This window comes from Filicampus tigris, chromosome 16 (genome assembly GCF_054856515.1).
Source record: "Filicampus tigris isolate MCC_2025a chromosome 16, RoL_Ftig_1.0, whole genome shotgun sequence".
In the NCBI taxonomy this organism is placed as follows: Eukaryota; Metazoa; Chordata; class Actinopteri; order Syngnathiformes; family Syngnathidae; genus Filicampus; species Filicampus tigris.
The window spans coordinates 13,834,008-13,855,298 of NC_141232.1; the positions used below are offsets into that span (position 1 = coordinate 13,834,008).

The 21,291-nt window shown below is 39.4% G+C and overlaps 1 protein-coding gene across 1 annotated transcript; it reads right to left on the reverse strand.

Annotated features, from left to right (window-relative positions):
* Window positions 1-222: 222 nt before the first annotated feature.
* Window positions 223-5,854, reverse strand: LOC147134863 (prostaglandin E2 receptor EP1 subtype-like). Its single transcript, XM_086056780.1, has 3 exons — window positions 5,593-5,854; window positions 1,708-2,625; window positions 223-1,056 (listed from the first exon to the last, which is right to left on the reverse strand). Exons 2-3 carry the CDS (start codon window positions 2,575-2,577, stop codon window positions 784-786), a joined length of 1,143 nt encoding a protein of 380 aa, XP_085912906.1. The 5' UTR covers window positions 2,578-2,625; window positions 5,593-5,854; the 3' UTR covers window positions 223-783.
* Between the last annotated feature and the right edge of the window lie 15,437 nt (window positions 5,855-21,291).

Here is a 21,291-nt window from a genome sequence, read left to right on the forward strand (position 1 = left end):
TTCCCCAAATAACTAACAAAAACAAACCACTCAAGAGTTTGCAACAGAAAAAGTTGAACAGCAAATAAAATGCAAAACACAATAAGTGAAACCGCAAGGTCACATGAAGCTTTTTCACCCACTATGACATTCTTAGTCTCAAGGGTTTTGGGGGAAACATACTTGTTCTGTTCCTGTAAAACAAAAATTCTTGTGTGTCTAATGAATACTCTGACATTTTGTTTTCAGACTGTTTATTTTAAGATTTCCACAAGACAAGCATAACCATCATATTCATGCCACTGTAGTACACTAAACAAATATATATATATATATATATATATATATATATATATATATTTTCCCCACACATTCATGTCTTCAAATGAGGTAAAATCAAAGTGTTTTGCTTTTGTATTTAAGCATTTCATTTAACATGTTTACAATTCACATTATTTTGTTCATTATCTTTCTGACCTTGTGGAGTAGTCTTCATTTTTGACAAAACTTGACACATCGTCTACTTCAACAGATAATCTTGAATTAAATTGCGTTCTCATAGAGGACAAGCGGCAACGTAAACATGTAGACTTTGCATTCACAATAAAAACTGACCACTTTGTTTAATATTGAAGCCTTTCTCCACCATAGTGGGCTAAAACACAAACAACCCCAGCAAGCATTACTCATTCATTGGTTGTCCAAGTTTTTAGTTTTTATTTGTTAGGCCATTCGGAGTATAAAGTCCTGACCGAGATGATCAAGCCAAGGGTTGATGTTAAATAGCAGATGAAATAATGTCCTTTAAATCTTAACATTGTTTTTTTCTGAGTTCTGGAAGGAGCTGACATCACAACGGAAAGAGCGAAGCATGCTTCCCCTCAAACTGGCTTGCCTTTTGGTAATCCTGTAGATCTTCTTGAGGATAGCACGCCGCAGCAAAATGTAGACCCATGGGTCCAGGATTTGGTTACACGTAGCCATCCGAACACCAGTTACCATTAAGGCCCTGTAAGTGTCCCTGTCGCGGCCTAGGGAGCCACTGTACGACCGGCTAGCTGACATCAGTCCAAAGACCTAGAGACAATTAATGACAAAACTTTAGGCTTATCTTGTGTGCCATCAAACACTGATATAGCTAACATCGTTAGCCTAATAGCATGATTGTCTAAGTCATCAAAAAGAGTCAAGAGTTGCCTCAGTTGAACCTTTGTTGTTTACTATGACCTGAATGACATAAAAATACTTTTTTTTTTTTATCAAGCTCACATGGTATTTTATTCATATTGTGGCTGTTAGTTAAAAATGACTCCTGCAACTATGCTATTAGGCAAGCAATATAGAACAATCAGTCAAGTCAATTGCTCCATTAATCACGCATTGCAGGCAAAGAAAACAAAGATGTGCTTCAGGCCTACAATTCACGACACCGTGACCAGAGATTCCCAACCATTGTGCCGCATGAAATGAGTGTATCATCATGTGGGAAATAAAATGTATATTTATTTACTAATGTCTCTTTGATTATCCAGCTGTGCCAACAGTGACAGGTAACAGGCAGAAACATTCATACTCTTCCACTAGATGGCAGAAGGTACATTGTGAGTAAATTGAGGTTTGATCAAATATAACGTTCGATCCATTTATATGAATGTAAAAATGTGCCATGGCTCAATAAAGGTCGTGAATCAGTGAATTTTCCACTCTTCAGATGTGGCTGCAACTCACCAGCAGAGGACTCCAGCAAATGCATGAGGCGACCATGATGCCAACCAGCTGGACTACCATCTCAGTGTCGTGCGACCTGGCCGAGGTGCGCTGGGAGCTGGACTTCTTCCTTATCCTTGCTCTCACTAGTGTGATCCCGCTGATGGTGTTACACACAAAGGCCACGGCCAGTGAGCTCAATGCCAGTCCAGAGAACAGTGTCACGAAGGCCAGATCTGTTGCCCGAGTGCCCTCCATCACCCTGATAAAGCACCACGTGCCCGGGTACTGATAAGTGTACGCTCCCAAGCTGAAAAATGGAAGCAGGGCGACACATAATGCCAACAGCCAGATGAGAGCAAGTGCCATTTTCGTCCGTGCGTTTGTGACCAAACGAGCATGCAGCAAAGGCCTGGAGACACCCAAGAATCGCTCGGCGGCCATAGCGCAGCCGAGGAAGAGGGGGCACAGCCCGAAGAACACCATGCAACACCCCAAAAACAGACAGGGGACATCCGGATCAGTTACGAGATCGCCTCGAAAGTTGGAGGGAGGGTCAGCAATCCCTTCTGAGTATCTTCTTAGCACCAATGCTCCATTGATGACATGCCCAGCCAGATCAGTCGCCACCAGAGAGCTGGCAAAGAGAAGAAAGGTGGCCTTAGACCTCCGCCGAAAGCGGTTGTAGGCTTTGGCAAGAATGATAAGCGCCACTACGTTGAACACAATTCCAAGCGTCATGGTGATGCCGGCAGCTGTGGGATTTGTTTGTGGAAGAGTGCCATTATGGATTAACAGTCCTACTTCTGTCTTCTGCACTATTGTGCTGTCGTTAGAGGGGGGCAGAGAGGCAAAAATGCCAGAGGAGTTGTGACGCTGCATTGCCACCATTACTGCTGATCTTCACGTCTGATGTAGTTCTCTTTGGCTGAGACAGTCCTGAGGGGAAAAAGACAGGATTAGCGTGCTGAAAGAATTTGTAGAGTAGCACTCAGTAGAGCAGAGCCCTTCACTAAGGTTAAACTGTTAGCAAATGTGGAAAAAAATCAGTTATTTGTGATTTTTGCCCAACAACATTGTGGGAAGTGGCAGTTTCTATGATCCGCATTGTGTGCTCTGACAAGAACGAGGACTTAGATTTAGATGACAGAAACAACATATAACACAAATTCCTTTACTTTCTATTTCAGTCAAATGACATTAGGCCTACGCAGGCAGGATTCTACCACTGTGTTTGCATTTTGGAGGTGGCTGGGGCAGTTCAAAGTTGAAATTACATTCAATGAACATTTTTCTCCAAATCTGCACCATAATTAATATTGTTTTTGTTTTCATTCCGATAACCAATTAACTGACATACAAACCCACAAATGTCGATCAAAACAATAGGCCTACCCACCTAGCAAAAATTGGTTGAAAAGACGTAGAAAAGACGTCACTTGTGTCCGCTCAAAAAAAGTCTGAACTTGGTTGAAAAGTGAAAGGTGAAAAGACGTAATTTTCATGACGTTGAAAAGACGTCTTTGAAAAGACGTTCTTTTACAGTATAAATTGGGTTGAAAAGTGAAACGTGAAAAGCCGTCATTTTCATGTCGTTGAAAAGACGTCTTTAGAAAGACATCCTTTTACAGTCTAAATTTGGTTGAAAAGTGAAAAACAGAGCTAGGCAGTCCGTCCCAGGGCCGGACCGGACACAATTGGGGAAAAAAAAGGGCTCGCTTAAGTAAGGAAAGAAGTGGATTTTAGTCCGGCCCAATAATCGGCCCTTATGCGTGTGACATGGTCACGAGGCAGCCAATCTCAACCTATTCGGTGACATGCGTATGTTAACATGGCAGGGAGGTCATTGTTTGTTGTGCGGTGCTCAGTCATGGATTCATAAAGTAGAATGCATTGTGTTTAGAATTGTGGCAAATTAATATATTTTGTGTCATGGTGCTTTTTACATATGAATTGAATGTATAAAACACCAACGTCAGTCTGCAAAGTGTGTCATTGACAATTACTCTGATTGGCTGCCAGCCAGGAAGTCCATCCCCATTCAAAATGGCGCGCAGGAGTGACATATATTTTAAATCCATCCATCCATCCATCCATTATCGATACCGCTTCTCCTCACAAGGGTCGCGGGGCGTGCTGGAGCCTATCCCAGCTGTCTTCGGGCAATAGGCGGGGGACACCCTGAATTGGTTGCCAGCCAATCGCAGGGCACACAGAGACAAACAAACAAACGCACTCACAATCACACCTAGGGGCAATTTAGAGTGTCCATCAACTTACCATGCATGTTTTTGGAATGTGGGAAGAAACCGGAGTACCCGGAGAAAACCCACGCAGGCACGGGGAGAGCATGCAAACTCCATACAGGGAGGCCGGAGCCGGGATCGAGCCCACGACCTCTGAACTGTGAGGCGGACGTGCTAACCAGTCGACCACCGTGCCGCCTATATTTTAAATATCTTTAATAAATGCCAATTACGATAGCAAAGAAAAATTACATTTTCGAGACTATAGTTTGTTAACATCATGCAGCATTAAAAGCAATACAACTTTATTCATATAGCGCATTTCACAACAGCTGCAACTGTAACAAACTTTACATAGAAAAAAAACAGTAATACAACAACAAAGACGGCTAAACACAACCCAAATTTAAACGACTGTTTTTGGGCTAAATTTGGACTATGTTGGAGGGGCTTTTAACACAACAATGTGTGTGTGTGTGTGCGTGTGTGTGGGGGTGGCTGCGTGTGTGTATGTGCGAGTGCTGATATACTGGCGGATATCTGTCTTTGGGTTTGTTGGGAGGGCTGATATACTGGCGGATATCTGTCTTTGGGTTTGTTGGGAGGGCTGATATACTGGCGGATATCTGTCTTTGGGTTTGTTGGGAGGGAGGGCGGGCACGGGTCTTCCTTTTATGTTGTGTTTTGGACATTTTTATTGGACAGCACTTTGAGTTTCATTTTTTTGTATATATATTGTATATATATATATATATATATATAAATAAATTTGGATTTGAATTTGAACCCAGTTTTCAACAACTATTTTTGGACTAAATTTGGACACATTTGGATGACACAAACACAGCCCAATTTTCAACGAATATTTCTGGGCTAAATCAAGTCAAAGACGGACCGACCAGATTTAGCCCAAAATCCAGCGTCCAGAAGATGTCTGGTGCTGGGTGGTTACCTATCGCCATGGTTTGGTGCTTGGCAGAAGTTATAAAAGGCAATATCAACACACCAAGCTCCACTTTGTCTTCCTTTATACCAACAATGTAGTCATCTGAACATGTTCTGACAGTTTTGTTGACAATTTTGCTTTCTTTACAAATGCAGTTGGAGAGGTGGTTTAGGTTTCATAGAGTCACTATAAAAGACAAGTTTTCATATTTTGAATGGTAGCAGATCAAAAAAGGCAGGAATGGGCATTGAGATATGCCAGTAAATGAGAATAATGCGCAATTAAATGCATTGTAACAGCCGAAATCATGAGTCATGCCCATCAAAACGCACACACACATTCTCTTTGAAGGAACTTCTCTGGAGACTCAGTTATCATTATCATTTTTATGACGGTAGGTAGATGTATGTTAATCTGTGCGTCCATTTTTCCAATAGTTTTGAAGCAAAGCCTTCTAATTTTGCGATTATCTTCTAATTTATGTTTTTGCCATAGATTTTCATATACTGCCTCAGTTACTCCAGTAAAGGATGTAGGGAGATTCAGCAATAACCGAAAACAGCATTTATCTCTAACTGTTTTTCAAAATGTAACAATCATTGCTTTCTTTTTCGGGGTGACATTAACTGTCCGACATTGGTAGTGCATGTTGTGATACATTAAATGTTTAACAGTTGATGGAAAATATCCCAAAACACTACAAAGTTACCCTACCTTTAAATTGGGAAATCCATAAAATCCAAGAATGATTTTAGTTTGACAGTGATTCATTGTTGTTATCCCAAATGTAACTACTGTATCCAGCTTTCAGTCCTTTCCTAATATCTTCTTTGGTAATTCCTCACATTGTGGCCCCGTGCAGATTCCTGTTGGAGCAAGCAGCCTCCCAGTGACATTGCGCAAGCATGTTCTCTGTTATTTGACTGAGGCTGGCTGCTTTTATATGTTGGAGCTGCAGAAAGCCAACATCACCTCTGGGTGTCTCACTTGGAGGGAAAACAAGTGACGTCCTTGCAGGAGAGACAGACCCTTTGGCGCTCACGTAGTCTTGACGCCACTTCATCACAGATACAAATTATATGAATAGTTCAATTGCTACATCAGATAGTCTGTAATATTCTGATAAACTAGGTGTGCACTTATGCACGGACAACATTGTTGCTTTCCCCGATAAAGGGGAAATCAACCCAAACACATTTTTTTCAATCAAATGTTCCCAGCAGGGCGGCACGGTGGTCGACTGGTTAGCACGTCCGCCTCACAGTTCAGAGGTCGTGGGTTCGATCCCGGCCCCGGCCTCCCTGTGTGGAGTTTGCATGTTCTCCCCTTGCCTGCGTGGGTTTTCTCCGGGCACTCCGGGTTCCTCACACATTCCAAAAACATGCTTGGTAGGTTAATTGGACTCTCTAAATTGCCCCTAGGTGTGATTGTGAGTGCGGATGTTTGTTTGTCTCTGTGTGCCCTGCGATTGGCTGGCAACCAATTCAGGTTGTCACCCGCCTACTGCCCAAAGACAGCTGGGATAGGCTCCAGCACGCCTGCAACCCTTGTGAGGATAAGCGGTATAGTTAATGGATGGATGGATGGATGGATGTTCCCAGCAGGCCCACTAGTTGAAACACTGCATTCTGATTAATATTGCTTTGTGGAATATGAGTTAAGCAGCAAAATCCAACCCTTTTTAGCAAGCTGAGGTGGTGGCCATTTTGTCACTTCTGTCGACTGAAAATAACATCACAACTGCTCAGGGCTCAGGTAACGACCAATCACGGCTCAGCTTCAGAAAACAGGTCAGCTGTGTCCTGTTCTGGGTTTGTGTCTTGGCTCAGAGCTTTCTATGTGGAGTTTTTATATTTTACAATGCACATATTGTACATGGGTTTCGCTTCAGTTTCTCCTCCTCATCTTCTGAAACATGTAAAGGTTAATTGAAGATTTAATTGTTGTGATCGTGTGAATGATGGCTTGTACTTATTGAATGTGAACAGCGATTGGATGGGAACCATTCTAGAGTGTACCCCCACCTAAAGTTATCTGGATTCAGCTCTCCTGTAATCCTTAACAAAATGAAATTAAAAAAAAAATCAAAATGGATAGACTTGACATGGTATAAACAGGTCAGAGTAGCTTCAGCTGAACCTGCATCAAATACTTGCTTTTACGATGATTATCTTTGCCAAAGACAACTCCTGATAATTCTGAGGAAGAAAAGCACTCCCTTTGTTGTCTGTTCTATCTGAACGACCGCAAGAGCTTTGTGAACAGCTCATCCACACGAGCTGGTATATTTTCCACTTCCATCGGAAGCATCGCTACAGTGGTCTTTGACGACCATAATTCTGAATAATAATGAATTTCCCACAGAGGTCGGCCAGACCACAGCTGCTGATGATGTTGAGGACATCAGGACCGAATATGCTCATAAAGAAGACATGTGTGAGGAGAAACACTCCACATGAAACACGTTTTTTTAAGACAACGTTGAAAGTTGTAAATCCTATTCTGCTCACAAATCGAGTACAGTAAGTACAGAACGAAATGATAGGATCAGATAGAAAAACTGTGAGAAAAAAAGCAGGCATTTTTTGCACACCAATATGAGATAGGTCCTGCAATTTATCCTCATTTTTAATTAATCTGTCAAAACAGTGGGAGGATTCTGCACTCGCACAATATGGTTCTTGGTGAACAAACACGCACCAGAAGAAAATTGGGCTGAATGTGCAGGTGATTTTAGCATGTCTTTGTAAATCTGTTGCTGAAGAGAGAATGCCAGGATTTTACTGTACATATAGTAGCAGTACATTGTTTATTCTGTCATCATCCAGTACATTCCACAATTTACAATATATAACAATTCACAATCAAATATTCATGACAGAATAGCACAGGCAGAAACTAAAGCTTATTTAAGCCTGTCCTTATCTAGTCTTACAGAGGTAATATTTACATTGTATGCAAATACAAAAAAACAAAATGAAGAATAAAAATATTCATTCTCATCCAAATAATTCTACAACCTTCAAAAATAACTTTGCAAACAAGTTTGTTAAAATCCAAAAGTGATTCACAGATTTTCCAACATATATTTGCATTATTCCAATATTTCACTCCAACAACAGAAACACATCTCCTTTTAATTCCTTTAACAGCTTTTTGTACAATGAACTTACATGCAACTCTTAAATCATATTGACTCATGGATTTCAAAGAGCTTTTGTATAAAGTGAGCAAAAGATTGTGTTTTTGCTCTACACATTATTTGCTTAACTTTATAATAATATAAGTCTTTTAACTTCATTATGTTTGATTTTAAAAACAGTGGATCTGTATGAGCATAACAGTAAGTCTTATTAATAATTCGTATTGCACTCTAAAATCAGCTGGGTTAAAAATAACACAATTTTGGGTTGAAAAAGGAACAATCCACTATTTGGGTCAATTTGACCCACTTTCTTACATTGTTTTGTACAAAACAGTGACATTTTTGGGGTTGTTTTGTTCAAAGCTGCCCATTTTTTCTGCAAAACACAGAAAGTTGGGTCAAATTGACCCAAGTAGTGGATCAGTCCATTTTTGACCCAATATTGTGTTATTTTAACCCAACTGTTTTTAGAGTGCATGCTCTCTTTTGCAAAACTGCAATTGCATTTATTCTAGTTTTGTGAGTACAATTATACACCATAGGACAAATAGGGAAAAATCAAGGAATAATAAATGATATGTAATGCCTTATGATTTAAATGATGTCTCGACTTATATAATATTGCTATTGTTTTGAACATGTTTCACCCCAGAACATTTCTTTCACATGAAACACATCCCATACAGTATGCCTTGTTCACTGAAAATTGTCCAGAATGTCAATCATGACGCTTAAGGACAAAAAAAAAAAAAAATAACAAGGTCCAAGTCATGGTTAATTAATTCATTAGTTTATTAAGTGACTGCTTTATTGATTAATTCATACATTAAAAATGCTTCCAAAGACTATTGTCGTTATACTGAGCTTGACAAAAACATGCCAAAAGCAGGGCATATTAGCATGTTCGCTTCATTGAATATTCTAAATAGTCCATAGGCTCTGTATTAATGTGGCTGTGAATGGTTGTTTGTTTATATGCGCTCTGCAATTGGCTAGCACCCAATCAGGTGACTATCCTGCCTCTTGCCCTAAATCAGCTTTTTGAGTTCCCCTTTGATCCTAATGAGGACAAGCGCTATAAGGATGGATAGATGGGTGGTTTGACCCGAAATGACCTGGAATAAAACTCTTGACGTAACAGAATAGAAGAACTCCCTGTTTTGAGAAGGAGAAGCTGTCATGAAAAGTAGCACAGGAGAAAATTATCCTCAAAGAAAAGGCATTTGGCCAGGAAGGCAGCAATCCAATAAGTTCGGCAAAAGAAGACATACCGTAAATGAGGGAGGGCAATTTATTATGGGCCATTTTATGTTCATGCTTTACAGTAATAGCACAGGTGTCCATTTTTACAGACAAGAGCCCAAAAAGCAACTGAAACACAGCTTTATTTGGAAGCAATCTTATAAAACACACACTGTCCCTCCTCCTGATATCTAGTTTAGTCAGATTTTCAGAATAAAATCCTAAAGTACTGTTGAAGGATGATAGTTTACAAAAACAAAACATACTTTTGAAATTCACAGTGTTTGATTCAGTTAAGCAAAGTAAAGCTTTTTCAGGTTTGTGTACTATTGTTTTTGCTAGTTACAACTGAATGGCTTTTGTATTCTATTTTGGCCCATCATTAAATGACCTTTTATTTCAACTCATTAAGAATACATCAGGAAAACACAACATGAATTTAATACCAGGATATATTAGTTATGCTATTTAGTAGAGTGCAGAATTCTGCAATGGCTGAACTATATGACTTGTAATTTGGATTATTCACACCTAAATACAGTATGCCAAAATTCATCTTTAAATCCTGAAAACTTCCTGGATCTGTTGTGGGGATGCTTTTCTTTAGTAAGTGCAGGGAAGCTTATCAGAGTTAAGAGAAGATGGATGGAGCTACACACAAGGTTGGAAGAAATCCTGTTGGAGAGTACAAAAGACTTGACTTTGGCAAAGATACTTGACTTTGGCAAAGAGGTTCATCTTCCAGCAAGACAATGATGAACCTAGTCTTGTCATGGCTACAATTAACAATAAAGAATAGTCATGTGTTAGACTGGCTCAGGGCAGCACAGTGATTGAATGGTTAGCACGTCTGCCTCACAGTGCAGAGGTCGTGGGTTCGAATTTGGCCCAGCCTTCTTGTGTGGGGTTTGCATGTGTGGGTTTTCTCAGGGTACTCCGGTTTCCTCTCACATTCCAAAAACACGCATAGTAGGTTAATTGGAAGCAGGGGCAGAGCCAAGATGTGGCTAATGGTTGGTCCTGGAAAGATCAGGGTGGGCCGGAATATTTCTCTCACTGAGGATAATCCTCCTGTCCCGACACATCATATATTTACATAAAATGACAAACTGAATAATATGAAGTTCAGATCTTCCTTAGACGTGATTGGTCATTACCTGAGCCTTGAGCAGTTGTGATGTCATTTTCAGTCGACAGAAGTGACAAAATGGCTGCCCCCACAGATGGCTAAAAACGGGTGGATTAATTTTTATTCCACAAACGCAATTTTTAGCAACTAGTGGGCTTACATAGAACATATTCTTGACAAAAAGGTTTGGGTTGACTTCTCTTTTAAAATAAAAAAAAAACCTTTGTCATTACAGCTCATGAGCTGTTTGATGGTGACAATGCCACACTGGTTTGGGCTGTTAAAGATCTCCAGACGACAGTCACCATCTACAATGACTCATAAAAGGTCTTCAACCAATCACCACCTGAACAAACCTTCTCAATGACCATGCCAGCATCAGTGGAAAGCCCCTTGATGAAGTAGAACATTTCTCCTACCTTGGTAGCAATCTCTCAAAAACAAATTAACAAATGTTTCAGCATAAATGTTTCTTCAACAACTATACGATAACCATCCGCATCAAAATCATTGTTCTCTCCACCCTCCTGTACGCCCGTGAGAAATGGACCTTGTACTCTCGTGACATCAAGCACCTTGAAAGCTTCCAACAGAGAAAGCTAAGACAAATCCTTGGCACTTGCTGGGAGGATCACATTTCATACAATAAAATCCTCAAGTGTGCTCTGCTGCCTAGTGTGGAAGTCAAGCCACCATCTTGTAACAGCGCCTTCGCTGGATAGGACACATCGTAAGGATGGATCCCGCCAGACTACCTCAAATCATGCTCCACGGAAGGCCAAAATTTTGCTAGGACCGGCTAAAATTAATAAATGAAGAAAACAAAAATTCTACAATGATAATGCTGTGGAGATAGACCAAGACAAGTGCATGTTGAAAACAACTTGGGAAGATGATATGCAAAAAAAGGTAACATTGTAATACAAAGTTTGACGTTATGATGAGCGATGGACAGTATATTTGGGAAATCTATCCATCCTGTCCTTGTGTGAGCTCCGCACATTCAGGCAGCCGGTTCCATCCCTCGCCGCTATGGTAATTAAATCTACATGATCATTGGTCCACCAGTAAATAAGGCGGGGTGACCAGTGGCTCTCTTTCACGAGACAAGGCTGTCCTTTCAAAACTGGCTGATTTCAGCAAGAAGAAAAAGGTTCTTAAAACGGAAGTCAACCTAAAAAGATTTTTTTCAAGAATTTTTGTACTATGCAAGCCCACTAGTTGAAACAACGCATTCTGACGAATATTGCGTTTGTGGGATAAGAGTTAATCCAGCCGTTTTTATCCATCTCTGGGGGCGGCCATTTTGTCACTTCTGTCCACTGAAAATGATATTACAACTGCTCCGGGCTCAGGTAAAGAACAATCATGGCTGACCTGTTTTCTGAAGGTGAGCCGTGATCACAAACAGTCCAAACCAACAGATGTGTTTTTATTATTACAGCAGAAAATTAAACCCAATCCCGAGAAACTAAAACGAGATTACTTTTTATCATCAATGCTGATCGCGGCTTCAACCACTGCTGTGGTTTCCTGCACGTATATGTACTGAGAATACTAAAGATGAAATGTTTTGATGAGGCACGCAGGGAGTTGATTTCAACACTTTTTTTCCACGGATTTTCAGAAGTTAACCGCAGCTTCCTCTCATACATGAGAATTTACAGGACACAACATAAACACATACCTCAAGAATACACATGAAAAACTGTCCTTTTGCAGCTGGAGGACGTTTCTGTTTTTGCTCTGTGGGACATGTCTCTCTGTGATGATCTGGTTTAATTTAATCCTTTGAAAAATGAGACACTATCTCTGAAAACCTGAAAAGACATACACATCTACAATATGGGACAGATTCTTTCACTGCGGCCCTAACTTAACTCTGCTTTGCTATGTTAATCTCACGCAAACATACCATGACTTAAACTACGGAGTGCCAAATTTGATTATCCTTTCAGGAATAATCCTACTGTATTCCTCATATATTTAAGGCATGCCCTGCTATCATAAATCCAATGTTTCACCCGCTTTTTGCTCAAGATCACCTATGATCGTACTGAGGTTAAGAGATATAGAAAATGGATGGATGCGTCATTCAGGCATGACCAAATTTGGTGTGTCACACAGTGAAAAAAAAACATAACAAATTCATGTGACCTACGTTCTGCTTTACATCACTCATGCTTGACTTTGCTGATATAATCTCCACTGCTTCAAAAAGAGCTGCAGCATTTAGGCTGCTCACATTATCATTCCTGTCTTTTACTTAACGCAGACCTGTTATCATCCAGTTGATGCACAGTAAGTCCAATGAAAAACACATTAGGCATAAATAATAAAAACACACGTACACAATTAAAAAACACTTTGCTTTTTTATTACATTACACTGTACTCTAATTTCTCCTGACCTGAGAATTCGCTGATATTGTTGATTGCTTCATTGATCGGGAAAATCATATCCTTTTCCCAATCTTGATCATTTTTCCACTCAAATGATGGTTGTAGTGAGTTAGCTGCACTATATTTTTGGAAAGACTACAAGATTCCTATTTTTGGCAAAGCTTGCTTGACGCTGTTGGAATTATTCTTTTTAGTACTCATCCCAATTTACAGAGCACACAATTATACTAAACTACACACACAGTATTCTTATCTGCCATCTTAGGGCTAGAATGAGTTGTGTTGTTGTCCAATAAAAGGCACAAGAAAAGCAATATATCATCAAAATGCAGAGATTTTTCAATCAAATCAAAAATCTGATGAGACAAATGATTAATTAATAACCATATCTCATGTGTTTACATTTAAACTGCATTAGATCGACATGTTGGGTGTTAAAATGTCTCCTCGTTATATTTTGTATAAAATCGGGTCCAGAAGTGTTAAAACCAGTCATTCTGAAAGTGGGGTAAGGAAACAAATTGTGGTATGAAGGTTAGTAGTCCCCCCCCCCCCCCCCCCCCTTCTTTTGATGTTTTTAAGACCCTGAGAAAATCCATTCAAGCACGGGAAGAACATACTCCACGACGAGGCAAACCAGAGCCTGGATTTAAACCCTTGGAACTGTGAAGCGGATGAGCTAACTATTCAGCCACTGTTCCACCTTTCACATGACAACAACAAGCAATTAGAAAAATAAAAAATAAGAGTACAGCATTACAAGTGGCGTGTTTTAACATGGCAGTCTACAACGTTCGAGTGGTCAAGTAAACAGAGGTTTAGTCAGACAGCACAGACCTCTGCCAAGGAGCATAATGTACTGTAACATTAATGAGGAGTCCTTGGCTCATATACGCCTCCACTAAATTGAAAATCAACCCAGAGGTTTTTGCATAATCATTACTGACAAGAAAAACAACTTGTGGCCTCTTACTGCTTGTGGAAGTGGGGGAAAAAAGACCATCATGACCTTTTGAAATCATTCACGAGAAAGAAAATGTGCCCTTTGCAATTAGTGTATTTTCTTGACACTCAGTATTTCCATATGGCATCATGTCACTTGCTATAACTGAGCAGTATCCCAAAGCCAGTCGGCAAACAAAATAATAGCATAGCATGCCAGCGAAGCAAAGCGAAGCCTTGCAAATCCCAGTTGTAAAAACACACTCAGGCAATTATGGCACATTGCCTGGCCTCAACAGAGCAGGTGTTGCATAATGTAAATGTTCGATATGCTCTATGGGCATTTTTGCAGCTGGAGCAGGTCATAAGTCAAAAGGCTTTGACAGACATTAAACTGCACAGTACTTTGTAGGCTAATAGGCTTATATGTTATAAAACTAAACGTACAGTGGTAGTTGGCCATATGAACAAAAACTTTAAAGGTGAAGTCAAAAATGTTTACATTTTATTTTGCAAGAATGTGTTCTATGCATTCCAATTGGTAACACAGTATTCTTATTAATATTGCATTTGTGGAATATGAATTAAGCAGCAAAATCCACCCGTTTTTATCCATCTCGGGGCGGCCATTTTGCCTTGTCCTGCCACTTGTTGTCAACTGGAATTTACATCCAGTCAGTGGCTCGGCTTGCAAATGTCACATGACCACCAAACCCAGAAAAGGGTTGTTACCTTTTTGATTTGAATTGCCCTTTAAAACATGCACCACCAGCAGGTGTTCAAGCGGTTAGTTAGCAAGCCCGCCTCACTGCCGAGAGATGCTGGATTCGAATCATGACTTGGGCCGTCATTTGTGGAATTTGTCTTTTTTCTCCCTTAGCTTGGGTGCATTTTCTCTAGGTATCATCCACCCAAAAACAATGAATTTTAATTGAAGACTAATTTGCCCAGAAGTGTGAATGTTAGTGTGAATGGTTGTTTGTCTATGTGCCAAGCGATTGGTCGGTGACCAATCCAGGGTGCCCAGCGGAGGACAAAGGACCTACAAATTGGATGGCTGGAACACACCTCATTTTATCTCAATTGTTCACCTCAATTTATCATTAAATCAAGTTTTTAACAAGACATTTTAGTTAACATTTTAGTTAACTTATTAACTTATTAGTTAACCATTCACTTATTCGTCATGATTGGAACCCCATTGGACAAAGCGAGGTCCATAAAGGTTGGTTGGAGGAGTTTGATGTGGAACAACACGAGAACCCAGACCTCAACCAATCAAGCTCATAATTGTCACCTCCCAGTGGCCTCTAAACTCAATTTTGTCTGGAGTAATGGACAAAGATTCTCACAGACGCACTCCTACAGCATGTTACAACTTGGCAGAAAAGTGCAAGCTGCTAATGCTGCATGAGAGTGTCATGGTATCGCTGTACTTTTGACCATACAGTGTACGGTATATTGCATCATGCACACTGACTGAAAGCAAGCTTCCAAAACATAAACAAGAAACAGAAACTAGACACAGCACTCTCAGTGTTAAGGCTGAATGTCCCATTGTTGAGGCGAGCCCTCCATTTAGAAAAAAAAAAAAAAAACATGCTACGCTTGCACCTTGCGGGAAACCTCAGCCAATGTTTATCCAGCAAAATGTTGACTAGTAAAGGCTTTTTCACAGAAGTGCACATATAGTAGATACTGTTATAAACATGATCAGCAGCCCATATCTTAGTTTGACCAAAAGTTGTTTTGAATGAGCATAGAAAGTGTAGTCATCATATTTAGTTGCTTGTTTGCTGTTTGTACCCATGTTACATTCATAAACTCTAAGTTCACACTGGACCAGAAGATGAGAAAATAAAAATGTTTTGGACATAGAGGTTCTGAGGACAAGGCCAAGACAGCTCAAAAGTGGTCTTGAGACTAACCCTAACCCACATTCACATAGACCGTACAGTATAAAGTATTTTCACCTTCATCAGCTGAGAGTTACTGTCAAGAAGAAACGCTTGGGCAGGGCAGATGAAACTGAAACCATATTTGTGTGATATTGTAACAAAAGTTAGTTGTGCATTTTGCGTAGGCTCATAAACCTGGAGGACCTAAATTAATACAATGATACACACAAGAAGACAATAAACTTAACGTATCCAATAGAAAATAATGATACTATAGATAGCTTGTCCACATCTTGTTCATTAAACAATTTGGGACAAATTGTGGGCGTCTTCTTTTTGGTAAACAAACCAAGAGCTATTTTACTCTCTACATTTAAGGTGAGTCACTCTTGTTGTGATTCAAATGAATGGCAACGCAGACCGCTTAGGTGAAAACATTTTTTTGGGACCAAGAGATAATTCTGTAAACTGCCTTGGATACAGAAACAAAAAGCATTGATAAGTGCATTCCTCACTCTGATAAGATCACTTTTGTTTATTCATGTTGGCTAGTTTACAGGTTTGAATTTTGAAAAGCTAGATTTTAAATCACATTTATAATAAAGAATAGCGTGGATGGCACCTTCAAGTGGAATAATATCTTATTAAACCAAGTGGAGCAAAATAGACAAAAATGTCATTGTGTGAGAGCATTATGAATCAGTAAGAGATCACAATGAAGTCCTCAGTGTCTCATTGACTTCAAGTCAGTTATTTTACGCAATGTGGAACATTAAGTCAGTCAGTCAGAAACCTGGTTCCTAGATTTGTGGACAGATAAACAAGGGAGGGTCGGAGTTACAGTAATCACTCAACACATCTTTTCTTTACTCTCTTTTGGGCTTGACAAGTATGCTTCTTAGAGCCTCCAGCCAAAATCACACAAGTTCCACTTGTATAAAAATATCTTAACAATGAAGGGCTGAAATGATTAATTTTGTACTTTGGAATCTGTGCTGCTCCTCCTGGTAAGTAATCTTCTTACTCGTCTGAAAACGGAAAGAGGAAAAAAAAAAATCTGACCGCCTTAAAGGGAAAGTCACCTGAAAATGTTCTTTACAAAAATATATTTTATGCGCCTTCAGTAGTCTAAACACGGCATTCTGATTACGATTAAATTTGCGGCAAAATGGCCACCAAGTGAGATGGACAAAAACGAGTGGATTTTACTGCTTTACTCATATTCCACAAACGTAATATCAATCAGAATGCCGTGTTTAGACTAGTGGGGCTGCAAAGAACATATTATTGTCAAGAACATTTTCGAGTTGACTTCACTTTAATAAATCTCAATACTCTATTGTGCAGATACAGGCCGGTCTTTCTAGCATTTTAAACGGGCTTCCGTTAGCGTTTCCGTCTATCAACTTCGACCAACCTCGACTAACAAGTTATGTCTTAAAAAACCGAAAGATGAATCCAAGAGTTGGTTAAGTTTTTAAAGCTAACACAGGGAAGGGACGAGTGGCTATTTACACAGGTTGCCAGCGATTCACAGGGCCATTCACACGGTCACAGAGTGAGAACTGACGCCAACTGCTGTTGAAATAGAATGGAAGAAAGCTGGCGGCGCTTGTATGTGGCCAATGTTATGTTCGAGATGAGGATCGACCCCTTAGTTTTGGGAAAGTCAGGCATAAAATGCAGAGAAGCTTTTCATTCTGTCTAGGAGTGCTTATGGGAACAAATACAAAATGAGAGAGTTGACCATAGTGACAGAATCAGGTCACGGTCCATACAAAATGTCTAATCTTTGTTTTAAATCAGTCAAGTTCAACATTCCGCTACTGTGTTCAAACTGTTTTTGCACAGACTTATCTAAGCCAAAATATAAATCGAAAGCATCCATGACAGAGCCATTAAGTGACGTCATGTGTTATTCCAGTCCATCCCTTCCACTGTAAAAGGCGGACAGACTTGGCAGTTCAAAAGAGGACAACAGGCATTTTAAAACACTCAATGCAGTCTTACGATGTAGTTGACAAAAAGGTTTTTCCATCCTCCGAGGCACTAATGACCTCACCCTTCTTGACGAAAACCTATTATTACTAGTGGCCTTGCAAAACTCAAACGTGATGTCCAAAAGAGGAATTAGAGATTATTTTTGCAGAGAAGGAGCTGTAATGCGGGAAAGGAAGTTCAAGATGAATCACTTGTCTGGCATCTCTCCAATAAAATACGATTTCATATGAATCTAGCCGCATGCGGTGTAATACGAGTCACGGACGGTTCATTTTAAAGTGGAATGATTCCATCTGATTCAGTGAGATTTACGATTCGATTGGATGTTGTATGGCTCATTTTGAGAGGGTGTGGTGTTTTTCATTTGTTAAAGATTCGGTTTGATTCAGTGCATTCAGTTTTAAATCAAAATAAATGTTCAGATTCAAATCAGTTTTCATTACACCCCTATTGCGTTAGTATTAAGTCGAAACTGCCTGGTAAGTGGAGTTGAATCCATGCTTCATGTTAAGAACATTGATACGTACTTTATTTTAATCTGGATATATGATCCCATCAATTCATTCAAGTACCTTACGTTGTACTAGAATTAGTTCTGATATCATAATTGGTACACTCCGAGACACCGCCAGAGATTTGGGAAAAAAAAAATCTCAATTGCGGTCCAACCACTTCAATTGCATACATGATTGAAAATATTTTCTCGGACCCCTGTCAGTCATTGGCTCACCGCTTTTCTTTCCCTTTATGGCACCCCTGCACACACTCACAACATTCCATTTGTTTCACCCTTCTCTTATTGCTTAATGAGGTCACCAAAACATGACACCTAATGAACATCCACAATAATTCCATCAGTCCGTCACTGTTTACATTTCAGGCCGACTGACGTGGGCAACAGCCAATCGGCGTCGAGAACGTAAGTTGTTCTCTAAATAGAGTACAATATTAGTAATTCGAACAAACAAAATAACTCAACTGTAGCTTGAGGGGGCAGCATTGGAAGTCTTCACACATTATTCACATGACAGCAAACATCCACAGTGACTCAGAGTTACAAGAAAGCCATTCAACCTTTGCTGCTCTGAGTGAATGAGTGACATTAACCGTCATTAGAGCCATTAAAAAGTTGGCAATAAGGCACTAATGTGTTTTCCGGCTACAGGAATCAAGATCTTGGGATCGTTATAGTGGTCAGTCATTACCTCAGCAAAATGGTGAACACACCAACAACTTTTCTTTATGTTGCACCTGAAACCATGCTGGGAGTTAACAAAAAGTTTAACTACTTCATTATTGTATTTAATTTCAGCAGATTTTTTCAGGTCTCTGTACTTTCTTTTTAGGATGACTTTTGCTATCTACATTTCAACAGAAAGTATGCATACTTCCACTCCTTGCTTTGACAAACTGGTTCAGTACTTTTTCAACCTCCACGAATGACCACACAACATAAAAAGATGTGAATCGAGAGGTATATACAACCCTTGTTGATTATTTTTCGTCTTCCCAGTAAGAGCACGTTGCAGGTTAATAAAAGGGGGAAACTATTTTGTGCGGACTGAAGTTTTTTTTTCGGCGGGGATGCCAAGTTAGCAAAATGAGTATTGTATATAATCGACAATAAAGTTAATTCTTACTTTTGCCCTTAAGTACATTAAAGAGGATGAACGTTTTTACTTTTATTCAAGTACAGGAGTTGAATCAATGGGCGACTTCTACTTTTAAGAGTCTTATTTTGAACATAAATATCTACACGTCTACTTAGTGTTTTATGTTAATATATTGATTCCACTTGTTGTATTATGGCCTTTTTATTGTTTGTAAAGTGCTTTGTTACAGCTCTAGCTGTTATTAAATACGCTATATAAATAAAAATGGATTGTATTGGATTGTATTGGATTGCATTGTATTGTATTGTATTGGATTGGATTGCATTGTATTGTATTGTATTGTATTGTACAGCTAACATCTGGCTTATTTCCCAGTCTACTGTATGTCCTTAATGCATTTATGGAGTCACTCTCCTCAGTCCATTAGACGCAACATCTTAATGGTTTAATGTAAGCCGCTTTGTCTGAGAGCAAAGGTACTGTGCTCCAAATATGAATGGAATTCATTGGATATTTTATTATATTTTACTTGTAAATAGCTATGTTAAGATTCTAGTAAAATGTGTAAAAGAAATTGTTACCATACCAGGATGCTTGCTTGTAAAGTGTATGTGGAAATACTGTAAGTGGAAATAGATTATGCAACGGAGATAGACATGAGATTGAATGAACGCAAGAGTTGATGCAATGCGCCTCTCTGCCTCTGCCTCTGAGTCTCTTGGCATTAAAGAACTAATGGCGACTTTGGCTTAGCCATATCATACTGAGCAGCCAGTTATAGTCTGTCAGGCCAGCTGCCTCTCCTCCAAGTGACAGCCATTAAAAGTGTATCAGTAAACTCATTTATCAACTGTATTCTTAGTTCGTTTTTATTTGACTGCTTAGCTGATATATGCATATCTGCATATAACTTGTAATTTCATGTGAGTGTTTTACTACTGTCAAGTATTTGTTGTAACTTATTTTGAACAGTGCAATAGAAATTGTCATTATTTACTGCTGGTCCTTAGGAGGCCCGTCTCTTGTTGAGCTACGCAGCCATGCAGCTTGGGAAACCAGGACAGGGATGTGTGCACTACTTTCCCCATGTTGTAAATCAGATTTTCTTTTCATCACATTTCCCCCCTTTGACAATACTTGTATCAATAGCTATCTGTGGTGGAATAACAAACAAGATAGACTCAAAAAATAATAAATACATTTAAAAAAGTAGACACAAGATATGAATCTCACGTGACATCAGGGATGAAAGCAATTGGAAATCTAGATTTTAGTGTGACAATAGAGGCATATTTTCAAGAACATTTGTTTGAATGTCATATTATACATTTTTTGGTGGGGGGGCTTTTTTTCCTCTCTAGGTTTCCATATCAAACTACTTCAATGGTAATGGCATATGATATTACTGAAGAGCATGTGCCATTTTAGAACTTTTTCTTTTAGTTAAAGAGGAAGTCAACTCCCTATTTTTTTATTTTTTTTTACAATAAAATGTTCTTTGTGCCTTCACTAGTCTAAACACGGCATTCTGATTAATCTTGCATTTCGTCGCCGTAATGTGAAAAACACTTATCTCCAATTCTGGAAACTTTTTTTTAATTTTCACTTTAATGCGATTTCTGCAACGCGGAAACATGATTAAGGTAAAAATAAGAAAATGAAAAAAAATGGAGATAAGTGTTTTTCACATGGTAGCGACGATTTCTGGAATCGAAGTTAAGCAGCAAAATCCTTCGTAAAAATTGTTTTTTGCCATTTTAGGGGGTGGCCACTTTGTAAGTTGCTGTTGAGTGAAAATGACATCACAGTTGCTCAGAACAACCACGCATGGCTCACCTGTTTTCTGAAGCTGAGCCATGATTGGTTGTTACCTGGGCCCTGGTAATTGTGATGTTATTTTCAGTTGACAGCAAGTGACAAAATGGCTGCCCCCTGAGATGGACAAAAACATGTGGATTTTAATACTTAACTCATATTCCACAAATACAATATCAATCAGAATGCCGTGTTTAGACTTGTGGGGCTGCATAGAACATATTAT

Bases quoted from the DNA above. Each gene is read 5' to 3' on its own strand.
- LOC147134863 (XM_086056780.1), bottom strand. From the start codon at position 2,577: ATGGTGGCAATGCAGCGTCACAACTCCTCTGGCATTTTTGCCTCTCTG. The intron at 1,057-1,707 runs GTGAGTTGCAGC...AATTGTCTCTAG, and splicing joins TTTGCTGGAGTCCTCTGCTG to GTCTTTGGACTGATGTCAGC.